The sequence below is a fragment of the Hemitrygon akajei genome, chromosome 30 (assembly GCF_048418815.1).
Source record: "Hemitrygon akajei chromosome 30, sHemAka1.3, whole genome shotgun sequence".
Lineage (NCBI taxonomy): Eukaryota > Metazoa > Chordata > Chondrichthyes > Myliobatiformes > Dasyatidae > Hemitrygon > Hemitrygon akajei.
This window is the reverse complement of record NC_133153.1, coordinates 4,621,682-4,638,750: the sequence shown is the minus strand read 5'-3', so window position 1 is coordinate 4,638,750 and position 17,069 is coordinate 4,621,682. Positions and strand designations below refer to the sequence as shown.

General features: G+C 41.6%; 1 protein-coding gene across 1 annotated transcript in view; it reads left to right on the top strand.

The window, feature by feature from the left end:
* LOC140718660 (E3 ubiquitin-protein ligase NEDD4-like) overlaps window positions 1-16,813 on the top strand; it is a 225,316-nt gene extending 208,503 nt beyond the window's left edge. Inside the window, exons 12-19 of the mRNA XM_073032690.1 lie at window positions 811-873; window positions 3,130-3,249; window positions 7,348-7,554; window positions 8,380-8,457; window positions 14,195-14,249; window positions 14,384-14,442; window positions 14,600-14,665; window positions 16,736-16,813. Coding sequence (XP_072888791.1) covers window positions 811-873; window positions 3,130-3,249; window positions 7,348-7,554; window positions 8,380-8,457; window positions 14,195-14,249; window positions 14,384-14,442; window positions 14,600-14,665; window positions 16,736-16,813 — 726 coding nt within the window. The remainder of the gene's footprint in view (window positions 1-810; window positions 874-3,129; window positions 3,250-7,347; window positions 7,555-8,379; window positions 8,458-14,194; window positions 14,250-14,383; window positions 14,443-14,599; window positions 14,666-16,735) is intronic.
* The last annotated feature ends 256 nt before the right edge of the window (window positions 16,814-17,069 follow it).

Below are 17,069 nucleotides of genomic sequence, written 5' to 3'. Positions count from 1 at the left end.
ATGGTTGAATGACAATTGAACTTGAGCTTGATCTAGCCCTCAGCAGGCTATGAATATCCTGGTTCATCATACCCACAGCTTCTGGTTTGGGTATGTCCTGTATACTCTTGAAGGCACACACTCATCCACACAGGTCTTGATGTAGCCGGCGCCAACTATGGAGTACTGATTCAGACTTGAAGATGAATCCGTGAATATTGTCCAGTCGTTCAACTAAAAGCAGTCCTGTAAGCACTCTTCCACCTTTCTTGACCTCTTCTTGGTCCTCACCACTTGTCGTGCGGTCTTCAGTCTCTGCCAGTGGAAGTACAGTCAGATGGTCGAATTTTCCAAACTTCGGCACAGGTTGGCATGGTAGGCATTCTTGATGCTCGTATAACAGCGGTCAAGTGTGTTGGCACCTTGGGGATAGTTGTTAAAACTATTCAGTTGGCCTGGTTGAAATCCCCTGCAGTGAGTGAAAAGGGATCAAGGGCGTTGTTTTGTGATTGCTGATCATGGTGCTCAGCTCCTCTGGTGGCCCGAGGTGGAACGTACACTGCTACCAGGATGGTGGCAGACAAAATGGGGGACATTTGACTGCTAGATGTTCCATGGCTGAGACAAAATCAGCATGATTAGGCATTAATTTAGCCACACTCATTTAGTGCCATATTGGTAGGGTTTGAATTGATCTCTTCGAAAAGACATTTGTTCACTCTCATCTTCACTTCTGTTTTGGACCGTCTGAGATTCTGTTGTGCTAAGTAATGCCCTTGCTAAAGTTCTAAACTCATTAGAAATGTAACATGTTTGCTCTTCTTTCTTAAGAGTCATTCCAGTAGACGTGGGAGTTCACAGACTGCTCTAGAAGAACAGCCCGTGCTGCCTGTTGTAAGTATTCAACGCAGCCTTAAAGCAATAAGCTACTAAGCAGCTTCTAAACCTTTAGACAAATGCTTGAGACGCAGAGGCACAGGAGGCCACGGGCAAATGGGATTAGTGTAGATAGGTAAAACAAGCAGCAGATGTGTTGGGCTGTAGGGTCTGTTTTTGTGCTGTACAACTCTGACTAGATTTAGGGAAGACTTCTAGAATTTAGAACTTGGTTGAATGTGTGTGGAAGTTAAAGCTGCATAGGAGGTCAGTTCTTGAAAAGTTCAAAAAATTCTAAGCAGGAGGAGATTACATACGGGAAGGGTGAGGACACAAAAGGACTTTGAACAGCAGGTTGGGGTCGGGCTGGAGTGGGATCCAGTATAGGTTGCGTGTGCTCAAGGGTGATGGGTGAATAGGACAGGGTTGGAGAGGTGAGATCTTTGAATTGAGTTTCTGCTTGCAGTGAATGAAAAGCAACAGAAAGGGTGGGATGTCATCTCCAGCACTCCACTCTCCCTTTCCAGCCATTACATAAAAACTATAAAGTATTTTGATTTACAATGCACAGCAAAAGAAAATAGGAACTGCAAATTCAAAACAGTGACAAATAATTACAATAGTCAATTGTTTAAATCCAAACTCAAGTGTTACAATCAATAAAGGAAAAAGTATGATGTCATAATAGCTCAGGCAAAAACCTGAAGGTACATAAAGTGGGGCAGCAATAAATCAGTTGGGCCATGGGCTGGAGAAATACAGTCAAGATCATTAGAAAGGGCAAATTCTGAACTTTACCCTATTGAATACCATACCCTAATTCTCAGAAACTATATGACTGTGTGATTAGAGCATGGGAATAGTACTATCACTGTACTACAGTAGTGAACGGCAATATGCACAGACTGGGCCCAGAAAAAAAAGCACCATTTCTTCAGTCTATTGAATGAAACACATGTCACTTCATGGCCTCCTCTCGTGCCATGATGAGCCACAATCTGGTTGGAGGAGCAACGACTTGTATTCTGTCTGGGTAGCCTCCAACCTGCTGGCATGAACATCAGTTTCTCAGCTTCTGCTAATGCCTTTCCCTTCGCCATTCCCCATTCCCATTTCCCTCTCAGCTGATCTCCCTACCCTTTTCCCTGGTGCTTCTTTCCCTTCCCTTTCTTCCATGGTCTTCTGTCCTCTCCTATCAGATTCCCCCTTCAATGGCTCTTTATCTCTTTCACCAATCGACTTCCCAGCCCTTTACTTCACCCCTCACCCCCTCCCCATTTCACCTATCACCTAATACCCTGTATTTCTTCGTCCCCTCCCCGCACCTTCTTACTCTGACGTCTCATCTTTTTCCCAGTCCTGATGAAGGGTCTCGGCCCAAAACGTCAACTGTTTGCTCTTTTCCATAGATGCTGCCTGGCCTGCTGAGTTCTTCCAGCATTTTGTGTGTGTTGCTTCAGTCTAGATCTGCCAAATACAAAAGTATATCACATTCCTTTTGTACAACTGTAATGCACTTTGAACAAAGTCTAAGAGAATGGTGGATTAGCAAGAGACAAGGTGATTATGTAATCATTGTAATTAATTATGAGGCACTGAGGATCAAATACTTACGATAAGTAATTCATTTCCTGAATTAAGTGTGTAATCTCTCTCAGCTACCCCGTTGCTACCAAGCGCCCCCCACCACCCCTTTTATCTTTACCGCTCACTTAGAAAACCACTGCCCCGGGGGGGGGGGCATATTGCCCACTTTCGGAACCACCACTCTACAGAAACTTCTCTTAATGAACCGAAGCCAATCCAAAACTTACTCAAGCCCGATCATATGTAATTCTCTCAATACCTGAGCTGTTCTGACAATCACCCTAAATGTTATTGTCCAGGGGATGACCCTGGGTGCACAGCATATGTTCACTATCACCACAATTACCTGCATTAAGATGCAGAGCTGGCCCAACCCAACTGTGAGGGGCTTACAATGTCTTCAAGCCCAAAGTTGTAACCTGTGCTGGAGGCCTAGTCAGGTAGTTAGGCTCCATTCTCCATTCTGCTCATTCTTTGTACAATTGTATCATAGCAGTTAAGTAGTCCTGTCAAACTTTTTTAAACAAGATTGTTTTCAGACACTGATATTTTAAAGCATGTGTTCAAATCAAGGCATCAAGATTTTTGTTATGTGACTAAGTTTAACAGAACTTTTTATCTCTATTGATGACTTCCTTTCTGGTAGTCTTCATTAACCCATTGTGTTTGATCTGCTGCATCCGGTAGATTTTACCTACTTCAGTTGGGTTACCACCAGGCTGGGAAGAAAAGAAAGATGACAAAGGTAGAACTTACTACGTCAACCACAATAACAGAACCACCAGTTGGACAAGACCTGTTATGCAAGTAAGTTGTATTTATAATTAAATACAGCACACTCATGCAAACTAAAAGATTTAGTTACTTAATCATTTTTGAGAGCTGCAGTAAAAACAATTGTTATTTGAACCTGGGCTGTGCATTGAGGTTAATCACAGCCTCAGAAGGAAGTCTGACAAAGAGTTCTTAAATGATTTAGCATTGTAATTTTTCAACAGAATAAGCAAAAATATTAAGCATCTTAATCACATTATCTAAAATTCTAGAATTAGATTTAGATTATGGTTTTAAAATTCTAGGTCACATAGTTTTTTAAACATTCTTGAGTGAACTTGTTTTTTTTATAAAGTTAACCCTTTTTTTAACATCATCCAGAACTTTTTTCATTTCACCTCCAAGCGTTTTTGACATTAGCACCTCACTGAAGTAAACAGGGTGTTGTGACAAAACCTCTCATGGAGCCAACCATCGATAGGGCACCATCAGTACCGATGGCAACACTGTTCATCCAAGACAGACCTTTTGTTTCCAGATACGAAGACAAAACATTAAACATAGTGAGGCACCTGGAAAGAAATGGATCCATCAGGCAGATGCAGCATGGATTCAGCAAAGGCAGGTCCTGTTTGACAAACTTACTGGAGTTCTTTGAGGATTTAATGAGCACAGTGGATAAAGGGGAACAGATGGGCATTGTTTACTTGGAATTTGAGATAAGGTGTCGCATAAAACACTTATCCATAAGATAAGGATGCATAGAGTTGGGGGTGATGTATTAACATGGATAGAGGTTTGGTTAGCTAATAGAAAGCAGAGAGTTGGGGTATATGGTGTTACTCTGGTTGTTAATTAGTGGTGAGTGGTGTGCTGCAGGGTCATTGCTGGGCCCACAACTGTTCACGATATACATTAACGATCTGGAAGAGGGGACCGAGTGTAGTGTATCTAAGTTTGCTAATGATTGGAAGATACGGAGAGACTGCAGAGAGATATAGATAGGTTAAATGAATGGGCAAGGTTCTGGCAGATAGAGTACAATGTTAGCAAATGCGAGGTCATCCACTTTGGAAGGAAAAGTGGAAGAGATGACAATTATTTAAGTGGTAAAAAATTGCACCATGCTGCTGTGCAGGGGGACTTGGGAGTGCTTGTGCATAAATGACAAAAGGTTGGTTTGTAAGTGCAGCAGGCTATCAAGAATGCAGATGGAATGATGTCCTTCATTGCTAGAGGGATTGAATTTAAGAACAGGGAGGTTATGCTGCAACTTTAGAGGGTACTGGTAAGGCCACACCTGGAGTAGTGCACACAGTTCTGGTCTCCTTACTTGAGGAAGTATGTACTGGATTTTGAGGTGGTGCAGAGGAGGTTCACCAGGTTGATTCCAGAAGTGAGGGCATTAGGCTATGAGGAGAGATTGAATCACCTGGGACTGTACTCACTGGAATTCAGAAGAATGAGAGGAGATCTTATAGAAATATATGAAACTATGAAAGGGATAGATAAGATAGCGGCAGGAAAGTTGTTTCCACAGCTAGTTGAGTCTAGAACTAAGGAACATAGCCTGAAGATTCGGGGGAGTAGATTTAGGACGGAGATGAGAAGGAAATACTTTTCTCAAAGAGTGGAGAATCTCTGGAATTCTCTGCCCAATGAAGCAGTGGAGGCTACCTCGGTAAATAAATTTAAGACAAGGTTGGATAGATTTTTGCACAGTAGGGGAATTGAGGGTTATGGCGAAAAGGCAGGTAGGTGGTGATGATCAGATCAGCTATGATCTTATTGAAAGGTGGAGCAGGCTCGATGGGCCAGATGGCCGACTCCTGCTCCTATTTCTCATGTTCTTAAATAACTCTTGTCCTTTGCTTGTTTTGGGCAGCTCTTTGTAACAGAAAAAGTCTACTTGAATTTCACCATCATTTACAAATCTTACAAATGCAACAACAGTGGTATTCATTGGTGAAATCTGTTGACTCAACAACCTGGGTCAAGAAGCCATTAGTTTTTTAGTTTATTACAGAAAAACTCTTCAGCATCATGTGACATGACATCAATACTTTGACTTATCATACTGTTTGAGAGTGAAACCTTTTCAATTTATCATAGTGCATCTTGTCCTAGTATTTTATCCACTATAATTTAACATGCTGGTATTATTAGGTTGTCACCAATTGTGTAACGTTTCCTTTTCTCGGTAACAAATTCTGCTACTAAACAACTTGTTTCCTGATTCTTTTACTGACTGTGACTTTATTAACAAAAGCTTTACTCTGCTTTGAGATTCCAATAGCCATTTAAAATAATCAGCACTTTTATGTGTCATATAGCTGTGATTTTTAGTTAGGTACCTTTTCAATTTTGCTGGAGCCATTGCTACATCTGTAATTTGTTTGCCACAGATTAGACACAACGGAATAGGACAACTTGGATCACCAGTCCTTATAAAACCCATTGATAAGTAACTTTCATTTTAAAGACAGACATTTTTGTGTCCGTTCTTGCACTAGTGCAGTGAAATGACTTTTGAAGATTGTAATTCTTATTCAGTAACCTTATCAGAATTGGCCTAGGTCTGGAATCCTCTTCCATCTCACACCTCCTCTTCAAAAATCACCACATTTGGCCCATCAGACACGTCTGTAAAACACAGGAGTCAATAAATATAAAATGAATGGCATAATAAATGACTAATTGAGAAAACAGCAAAAAATACAAAAACTTTGGTGGGGGTGGTGAGGCTGACGTCACGGCCCAAGTTAGGCGAGTCCATTCAATGCTTGGAAAATGCAATTAACACTCCTCATCAGCCTACCATCGTCCCCTCCGTGCAGTACAGTGCTCACCAATTATCAACAGCCTCCCTTATCTCGCATCAAAAACTGAGAATGGGCTCAACCAAATGAACATGGTCCTACTGCGCACTGCTATATTGGGCAGAGAGACCTCTGATGAGATTGCTAACAGGGCTGCTCAGTCACTGTTGACTACTGCGAGTGCTAGCGCAAAGTTCAAAGACAATTTTTTTTATCGTGATCTCTTGTGGAACCCCTAGCGACCTCTCACAGAACCCTAGGGTTCTGCGGAACCTCAGTTAAGAAATCCTCTTCCAGGATTTGAGTGATGTTGGCAAGATCATTTCCCTAATTTCCTGTACAGGGGTTTCCTACCTTTTTTATGCTAGGACATACACCATTAAGCAGGGACCCCAGGTTGGGAACTCCTGGTCTGTACCTTTATGGATGATTTGAGCACTTGCAAGGACCATCTGAGAATGGCCTGTTTTATGGATCTGAATTACATGCCAATCAAAGGTAGAAAGTTGGCAGATTCCATTCCTTGAATATCATTAGTTAAAACATTAATTCTAAAAGCAATCTGGCTGCTTTCTTCATTTTGTTTTCCAATGCTAGCTCACAGATTACCGGGTTCATTGAATTCGGACTCTCTACATGCAGGGTGAAGCTTGAACAGGTGCCTTTAGGGTTTTCTGTTTGCAGAAACTACTATAAACAAATATGTGGAGCAAGAGACTAGAGTTACTAGCTCAACAGTCCAGTTCCAACAGACATTTTATCTAATTTTGTCGCTTGTATTCCAAATGGCAGAAAACACATGATGAGATTGCTTGTTTGTTTCATCAAAAGGTGAGTGCCATAGCTTCTAGATTTTTTTCCAGAGTGTCATTGTTCAATCTGGTATATAATTAAATAGTGCCTGACATAATGAATTGCTTCAACCTTCCTTCACTTATATTAGTTTATCATACCCGAGTGCTCAGTGTATAAGCAAATAAAATTGTTTTGCCACTACTCACTTTTTTACTAACTTTTTGTACATATCGGCCAAGACAATATCATCCAGTTTTTGTGTAATATTTAGATGTAGATTGAAGGTTTGAATCAGACTTGAATTGATTCAGAGAGCTATATTTGATACAGATGATAGAACTTTTCTTTTATACCTATAAACCTCACAATTTTGTGTTTTCTACAAAAATAGGCGAAAGCCTAAAAACTGAAGAAACTGCATTTCTTCCCTTTTACTTTTTCATGGGTTTCTGATGAAATAATTTGCCTCGTCTCCCCATTTAACTGCAGTAAGTATCTTTGTGTGCTTTCTGTGCAGACCACCAGAGAGGCAGTGCAGCCAAAGCCCAGTCGAAACCCCACTGTTTACGTTCCTCACTCAGCATCCCCTCAGGATTCTCCAGAAAATTCTCCAGGCCATCAGCGAAAAAATGAGGTGGGCTTTCTGCCTCCTGGATGGGAAATCCGATCTGGTGCCAATGGTAGACCATTCTTCATTGATCATAACACTAAAACTACAACGTGGGTAAGGAAACTTTTTTTGTGTGTCAAGAGTAAGTTATGGCTCTTGTTGGGGTCGAGGATAATGTGTGTTTAATAATCCATATATTGAAAGACCTTCATATACAAGTTGACTGTAAGCAGTGTCACCACAACTTCCCTTACAGATGTGCATTAAATCTGTATCTGAATATAGCAGGAATGTGATATACTGGAGCTGCTTCAGGATACAAAGACCCTACAGTTTCTCATCCCCATAGTTCCAGACTTTAGGATTTGTGTATGCTTTAATGGCCATCTTACAACAGGATATTTGAATCTCAGTTCTTAACATCTACACTGGTTCAAATCTTTGCATGTAAACCAGCTTCTACTGACCATAGAATGAGAAGACTTGTCTTTGTTGCCTGGCTCACTGAATTCCTCCAGCATTCCATTTGTTGCTCCAATTTAAACACACTTCTGACAAGGAAATGGGCTGCTTTACCAAATTAGTATGTAAAGTGAAGAAATAAATGACAAAATCTGATCAAAGCAACATGGGCTTTCCTAATGAGCTGTGATAGGGAGAACTGAATTAGGGAACCGGAGGAGCTGAGGGATTACTAACAGCTTAGTCAAAGAGGATGACTTGAAGGATGATCTTGAACTTGAGGGTAGGTCCTCTTTAAAAAAATATGTTCCTTTTAAATGCTCCAGATCAGGCATGTATTAATTCCTCAAATAAGTATAATAAAAGCACTAAAGTTAGAAATGTGATTTAAGTGAGACTTGTGAAGGAACTATTTCTTACAACTTCTAATTTAGTAGAGTGTTGTTTAGCGATTCTGTCCTTTAATTTTATAACCAGGAAGACCCAAGATTGAAGATTCCCGTTCATATGAGGCAACGACCACCATTAGATCCTTCAGATCTTGGTCCACTTCCCGTAAGTTAACCTCCTCATTCTTTGGCAGTTCAATGTCTTAGGGGGTAAATAACTCCTGTTTTCCCTTGGTATATTTAAAGAAACTCCTCCTAATTATTATGTACTGTGCTCGCTCAGCTGATGAATCTGTCCTACACCATGTCGAATAGTAGTGAAAGCAGGAAAGGCTCAGGATGGCCACTGGTGGGGATTCCAATGACCCTTGCTCAGAGTGACTTGAAAGCATGACCACTGACCAAGCTGGCCACGTGCTGAAGGACACAGCTGCCAGACCTATATGCATGAGATAGTGAGTGAACCCATAGTAAGGCTAAATCTACGTGACCTCATCCTCATCATTTTATCTGTAACAGATGTACTCTTCCACTATAGAAGTAGCCACTCCTTGTTCTTTTGGAAGCAATGTTCTTTCTTCACATTAATCACATAAAATGTGATCTGATGTTCATCTAAGTCACAATAATAGACAAACACAATCTGCCTAAACTAACACACAAATAATTGTACTTTTCGTGTTTTTATTGAACACATTGTTTAGTCATTCCCATTCCAGGTTGGAAAAAGTGTGTGAACCCTTGTATTTAATGACTGGTAGAACTTCCTTTTGCAGCAATAACCTCCATCGAACATTTCCTATAGTTGCTGATCAGACTTGCACAATGGCAAGGAGGAATCCTAGACCAATCCTCCGTACAAAACTGTTTCAGTTCATCAGTGTTTCCTGAGTTCCCTGCACGAACAGCCCTCTTCAGGTCATGCCACAGCATCTCAACTGGGATACTGTGACTTGGTCACTCCAAAACACGGATTTTCTTCTTTTTAAACCATTTCTATTGTTGATTTACTCTTGTGTTTTAGATCATTGTCTTGTTGTATCATCCAACTTCTATTAAGTTTCAGGTGATGGACTCCTATCTTGACATTCTCCTGTAAAATGTCATACAATTTTATATTTGTTGTTCCATCAGTGATTGCAAGCTGTCCAGGCCCTGAGGTAGCAAAGCAGCCCCAAAACATTGTGCTCCTTCCACCATACTTCACAGTTGGGATGAAGTTTTGATAATGGTGTGCAATGCCCTTTTTCCTCCAAACATAGTGGCGTACATTTCTGCCAAAAAGTTCAACTTTTGTCTCATCTATCCATAGAACCTGGTCCCAAGAGCATTGTGGAACATCCAGGTGGTCTTTTGCAAACTTAAGGTGTGCAGCAATGATTTTTTTCGGGAGATCAGTGGTTTCCTCCATGATGTCCTTCCATGAACACCATTCTTGTTCAGTGTTTTTCTTATAATGGACACATGAACAGAGACTTTAGCAAATTCCTCCAACTGAACGCAAAGTTCAAGAAGATAGCAAGGAAAGACAAGGAAACTTACTTAAAAAGCAATGCAAAGAAGCTGAAGAAGCTTACAGAATTGGAAAAACAAGAGATCTATTCAAGAAGATTAGAAAAATCAAAGGAACATTTCATTCAAAAATGAGTATAGTAAAAGGCAAAGAAGGGAAGGACCTTACAGAAGCAGACGACATCAAAAAGAGATGGCATAGAAGAATTGTATAGGAAAGACCCAACAGCAAAGGCACCTGCAGTGACTCCCTCATCGATCTAGAGCCGGACATTCTGGAAAGTGAAGTCGAATAGGCAATAGACAACATTGCCATTAATAAGGCTGCAGGATGTGACAGGATTACAGTTGAATTGTTTAAAACTTAAAAAGGTGATGCTGTAAAAATGTTGCATGCAATTTGCCAGCAGATCTGGAAAACCCAATAATGGCCTTTAGACTGGAAAAGATCAGTTTATATCCCAATTCCCAAGAAGGGAAATCTAAAGGAATATTCAAATTACCAAACAATTTCACTAATTTCACCTGCTAGCAAAGTAATGTTAAAGATCATGCAAGCAAGGCTCCAGCAATATATGGAACGAGAACTGCTAGATGTACAAGCTGGTTTTAGAAGAGGCAGAGGCACCAGAGGCCAAATTGCTGACCAATGCTGGATAATGCAGAAATCGAGGGAATTGCTGAAAAGTGTTTATCTATGTTTTGTTGACTGCTCTAAAGCCTTCGACAGTTGGACGATAATACACTATGGCAAATCCTTAAAGAAATGGGGATACTTGGACATCTGATCTGCCTTATGAGAAACTTGTACGAAGATCAGGACACAACAGTTAGAACTGAACACGGAACAACAAACTGGTTCAAGATTGGGAAAGAGGTACGACAAGGCTGCATACTGTCACCCTACTTATTTAATCTATATGCTGAACACATCATGAGGAATGCTGGTCTAGATGACTCAAATGTTGGAATCAAAATTGCTGGACGAAATATTAACAACCACAGCTATGCAGATGATACTACTCTAGTGGTGGAAAGTGAGGAGCGTCTGAGGAAGCTCCTAATCAAAGTGAAAGAAAGTGCAAAAGCTGGCTTGTTGCTCAATATTTAAAAAAGCAAGATTATGTTGACCAGCCCTATTGACTCCATGGTAATAAATGGAAAGGAAGTGGAAGCAGTGATGGACTTTGTCTTCCTCGGTTCAAAGATTTCTGTAGATGGTAACTGCAGCCATGAAATTAAACGGCGCTTACTTCTGGGGAGGGCAGCAATGGCAAATATAGATAAAATACTGAAGAACAGAGAGATAATATTGTCTATGTAGATCCTTATAGTCAAGTCTATGGTATTTCTAGTTGTGATGTACGGCTGTGAGCGCTGGACTACTAATAAGGCAGAATACAAAAGAATCGAAGCCTTTGAACTTGGATGCTGAAGGAAGTGTTCATTGGACAGCAAGAAGTTTCAACAAGTCAATACTTGAAGAAATACAATCAGGCTGCTCACTAGGAGGCTTGATTATGAGACAAAAGCTCAAATATTTTGGCCACATCATGAGAAGTCAGGATTCCTTGGGCAGAATCTCATGTTAGGTAACACAGAAGGTAAAAGAAGGAGAGGGTGACAGAGGCTACGATGGGTAGATAATATTACTCAGACAATGTGTGTGACCTTGGGGGATCTTAGAGAGGCAGTTTCCAATAAGAAGGCTTGAGGTAACGAAGAGTCGGACTCAACTTAATGACTGAGCAGCAACAAAGAGATTCCTGCAGGTCTTTTGCTGTTACCCTTGGGTTCTCTGTCACTTCCTTTCGCATTGCACATTGTGCTCTTGGTGTGATCTTTGCAAGATGCCCACTCCTAGGGAGAGCAGCAGTGGTACTGAATTCCATCCATTTGTAGACAATTTCTCTTACTGTGGTCTAATAAACATTCAAGTCTTTAGGAATGCTTTTGTAGCCTTTTCCAGCTTCATGCATCTCTACAATTTTTCTTCTGAGGTTTTCTGAAAGATGTTTTGATCGATGCATAGTGCACATAAACAGATCTCAAAATTGCAATCCAGCTGATTATGGACCAACCACCAGCAAAATGATAGAGGTTTTCATAAGGTCCCACATAGAAGATTGGTGGGTAAAATCAAAGCTCAGGGCATCGGGGGGAAGGCATTGACATGGATAGAAAACTGGTTGGCAGATAGAAAGCAAAGGGTAGCGGTGAATGGGTGTTTCTCGGAATGGCAGGTGGTGACTAGTGGGGTGCCACAGGGCTCGGTATTGGGACCACAGTTGTTTACCATTTACGTTAACGATTTGGATGAAGGCATAGAAAATAACATCAGCAAATTTGCTGATGATACTAAGCTGGGTGGCAGTGTGACATGTGATGAGGATGTTAGGAGAATTCAGGGTGACTTGGATAGGCTGGGTGAGTGGGCAGATACTTGGCAGATGGCGTTTAATGTGAATAAGTGTGAGGTTATCCACTTTGGGAGTAAGAACAGGAAGGCAGATTATTATCTGAACGGTATAGAGTTGGGTAAGGGAGTAATACAAAGAGATCTAGGAGTCCTTGTTCATCAGTCACTGAAGGTGAATGAGCAAGTGCAGCAGGCAGTGAAGAAGGCTAATGGAATGTTGGCCTTTATTACAAATGGAATTGAGTACAAGAGCAAGGAAATCCTCTTGCATTTGTACAGAGCCCTGGTGAGACCACACCTGGAGTATTGTGTACAGTTTTGGTCTCCAGGGTTAAGGAAGGACATCCTGGCTGTAGAGGAAGTGCAGCGTAGATTCACGAGGTTAATTCCTGGGATGTCTGGACTGTCTTACACAGAGAGGTTAGAGAGACTGGGCTTGTACATGCTGGAATTAAAGAGATTGAGAGGGGATCTGATTGAAACATATAAGATTATTAAGGGATTGGACAAGATAGAGGCAGGAAATATGTTCCAGATGCTGGGAGAGTCCAGTACCAGAGGGCATGGTTTGAGAATAAGGGGTAGGTCATTTAGGACAGAGTTAAGAAAAAACTTCTTCTCCCAGAGAGTTGTGGGGGTCTGGAATGCACTGCCTCGAAGGCAGTGGAGGCCAATTCTCTGGATGCTTTCATGTAGGAGCTAGATAGGTATCTTATGGATAGGGGAATCAAGGGATATGGGGACAAGGCAGGAACCGGGTATTGATAGGAATTGATCAGCCATGATCTCAAAATGGCGGTGCAGGCTCAAAGGGCCGAATGGTCTACTTCTGCACCTATTGTCTATTGTCTATCAACAGTGCTATCAATTAGTGCTTATTTGCCAATAACTTGCTCACTGATGCTGAGTCTGGGTTTTGCTGGGAGAACTCAGCAAGGTGATTTTGGGCCAACCACAGACCAAAGGGGTGTAGCCTGAGTGACTAGGCTACCCTTAATGTCATTCAGTGTGGTCTGGGAGTTCAGTAGGTATCAAAGGGAAGACTTTGTACAATGATTGCCATCATACCTCACAGAAAGGAAGTAGGTTTTAATAGTTGGGAGTTAATCACCTCAGCACTAGAGAACACTGAAAGAATTCCTTAGGGCCATGTCCTTATCCCTACCATCTTCAATTGCATCATTGATTGTTTTCCTTCCATGTTCAGAGCTGAGAGCACTAACTGCCACTTAGAAAAATGGAGCAAAATGCTTGCATAAAAAGATGTGACTTAGGCATGGACTTGTGCTATAAAATATACAGGCAATGATGATCTCCAATAAGAATAGAAGCTCCTGTTCTTGACATTCAATACAACCAACTAATCCCCCAAAATCAATAGTGTGGGGGCACTCTTGACCAGAAACCCAACAAGTTACATGAAAGCTATGACTGCAAGAGGCCAGAAGCTGGGTACCCTGCAGCAAGTGATTCACCTCCTCACAGTCCAAAGCCTTTCAGCCATCTGAAAGAGACAAGGTCAGGAATATAATGGACTAGCTTCCAGCTGGCTGAGCACAGCCCCAGTTTGAAGGCACTCACTGATACCCATCCACCATCCTAATCATTCATGCCCACCAGCACCAGTACCTCCTACAACCTGCACTGGAGTTACTCACCTAGGCTACTCTGATAGTGCCTCCAAAACCTGCAGCCTCCACCACCAAGAAAGACGAGCAGGAAGTGCCAAAAATACTAGCAACTGTTTTTCTCTCCAAGTTACACACCAACCTCCTTCAGAAATTCCTCTGATCCCTCTTTGTCCAAATCCTGGGACTTCCTCCTGTGGGAGTACTTTCACCGATAGGTGTGCAACCATTGAAGAACCAGGAATGGGAAATATATGCCCAGGTTGTGAGAAATAAATAAATGAGAGAAAAATTTAGAAGTTTTGTCTCAAAGCTGCTTTTAAAAAATTACCTTTTTATTACAGCCTGGTTGGGAGGAACGTGTCCACTCCGACGGTCGAGTTTTCTACATAGACCACAGTGAGTATCACATTTTATACAGCCAGGAACAATTTTATTAGAATCTCCTCAATTATAAACATTACCTGTTACTGTTCCCTACATTGGGTTTCATAGCCATAAATATAGGAAACGTGTCAATTGTTTTTGGACAGATACCAAAGCTACCCAGTGGGAGGACCCTCGTTTCCAGAATGTAGCCATTACTGGACCTGTGAGTAAATATCTGCAATCGGAAGATGAATTTTCATTTCTGTCTTTGTATTTAGCCTTGGAAGAACCATGTTACAGTGTTTTGAGGACTGTGATGAAATAGTATATGAAGATGTTATTGATACAAATGGTGATCTTTATCTCGTTTTGAATTATAGGCTGTGCCTTACTCGAGAGATTACAAACAGAAGTATGATTACTTCAGGAAAAAGCTGCGGAAGCCGGTGAGCAATAGAATCAGACAACGGGGAATATTTTCCTCCATGGTACCACTGGATTCATTTCCAGTGCTGATAGCACAGATACATAAATATTAAATAAGTTGTCAATAACTGAAATATAAGGGCCAGTATAATGATGAGATGTAAGAGGAAAATATTTGCACTGTAGAGCCATGATCTTAGAATTACTCCCTGTACCACATGATGGTTGAGGATAGAAATAGGAGAGGTGAATTGTGATTAGTGCAGGAGAAAGGACTTGAGGTACTTGGATCTTTGGGCATCCTTGTATCCCAAGGATGTGGACTGGAAGACGAGCCCGCCTTCAGGGTGCCAGATCTTCATGGCTCTGGAGATGGGCTGATTCAAGGCCGGTGCCCCGACTGAGGCATTGCAGGAGAATACAGAACATTGGGAGCAGCTGTCTGTATGTCCAGAGACCTAAGCTCTCTGCGCACAGAGCTCAGAAAAAGCAACACAATAGATTTTTAACATCATAAATCAGTGAGTTATTTGTTATGTCTCCCCTCTCACTGTGAAATGGGGCCACCTCTTTTCCCCATATTAGGGAGAGAGAGAGAGCCTGTGGTATGTCGGATTACGAGTAGTCTTTGGCATACTGCAAGTCTGTGTCTTTGTTAATGCTTTGCTGCACGCCTGAGTGCTTGGCAGAGGCTGTCGATGCTTTCTCGCTGGTGGAGCGGGGAGCTGGGGGCTGGTGCTTTGGGGTTCTAACGTTTAACTGTCATTCATTCTTTGGGGCACTCCTCTGTTTTTCATGGATGTTTGCGAAGAAAGAGAATCTCAGGATGTAAATTGTGTACATTTCTCTGACATTAAATGTACCTGTTAAGCCTATTGAACCTTCTGGTTTAGATGGGGTCTGTACATGAAGGGCATGTTTTACCCTCACTGGAGAGAGATTAAAATCCTTGCAAGGAGGTTTGCCCAGATTACTCAGGAGGGTAATTTGGCAGAGGGATTGGGAAGCACAATCCCAGTGCAGCATCAAGGAAGAACAATGTCGAGGTTAAATTGACCAGTGGGCAGGGCAGAGAAAGGCAGGTTGGCTCAACTGCATTTACTTTAACCTAAGGAACCTCGTTGGCAAATAGGATAAGCTGAGAGTGTGGATTGGCATGTGGAATTATATTAGTGTAATCACAGAAATATGATTGCGGGAAGGGCAGGAGCTGCAGCTTAACATTCAGGACTTTAGAAGTTTCCAATGTGACAAGGGAAAATGCAGAAGAGGTGGGAGTTGAGTTACGGATTAGGGAGAACAGCGTGGCAGTACTGGGAGGAGATATATTCAGGGATGATCCAATGAGATTATATGGGTAGAGTTTAGGAATAAGAGAGAAGCAAACAACTTATTGGGGTTATACTATCAGTTTCCCTATAGAAAGTGTGAATTAGAGGAACAGATATAAAACCAAATCACTGAAAGAAACAACAGTGTTTTAATGATAGGGGGTTTTAACTTTAACATTATTGACCTGGATTGCCATAGGTCAAGGGGCTTCGATGAGGTGGAATTTGATCAGTCCATCTTGAGACAAAATGTAAATTGTCCTACTAGAGAAAGCATAGTACCGGTCCTTATATTTGTCATTGAAACTGGGCAGGTGGTAAACTGGGCAAATATTTTGGGAAGAGCTGCCATAGTTATTAGTTTCAAGGTAATTATGAAAAGTTAAGTTCTTGAACTGCGAGGAAGACTAATGGGAGGACCTGGGAACAGATGCTTACAGATGAAGCAGCAGCTTGACAAATTTTTCAAAAGTGAGTTGATAAAAGTTCATGGCCAGTGTAATCAGAAAAGTGTGAAAGGAAAAGATGGCAAGTATAGTCCACTTTGGATGCTGAAGAAAATTACAGGTTAAATAAAAAAAAAGGTGATTGAGAGAGTCTCTTGAGGAATATAATGTGTAGAAAAGAACTTAAAACAGTTAATAGGGTAAAACAGGGCCATGGAACATCCTTGGCAAATAAGAAGGAGAATCTCAGGACCCAGTGTGCAGCCAGGGAAAGATTGGGGCCCCATTAACCCTTTGGTTCCTCTGTGTACAGAGCCAGGTGATGCGGGTGACCTCCAAAGGAAATACTTTTCGTCTGTATTCACCAGCAAGAGGGACAAGAGACATGTGAATTCAAGAAGGGGGTACATAACTAATTTGGAACAGGTCAGAATTAAGGAGGAGGAAGTGTTAGATGTATGAGACACATAGGGCCAAATGGGGGAGGAGATCGCTAGGGAGCTGAATCAGATTTTTGTATCTTCATTAGCCACAGCTGATGTACAGAAAGATGGAGGGTAGCTAATGTTCCTTTATTTAAGAAGCACAGGAGGGATGTACAGGTAACTACAAGCCAGTAAGACACTTGTGTCAATGGTAGGGAAATT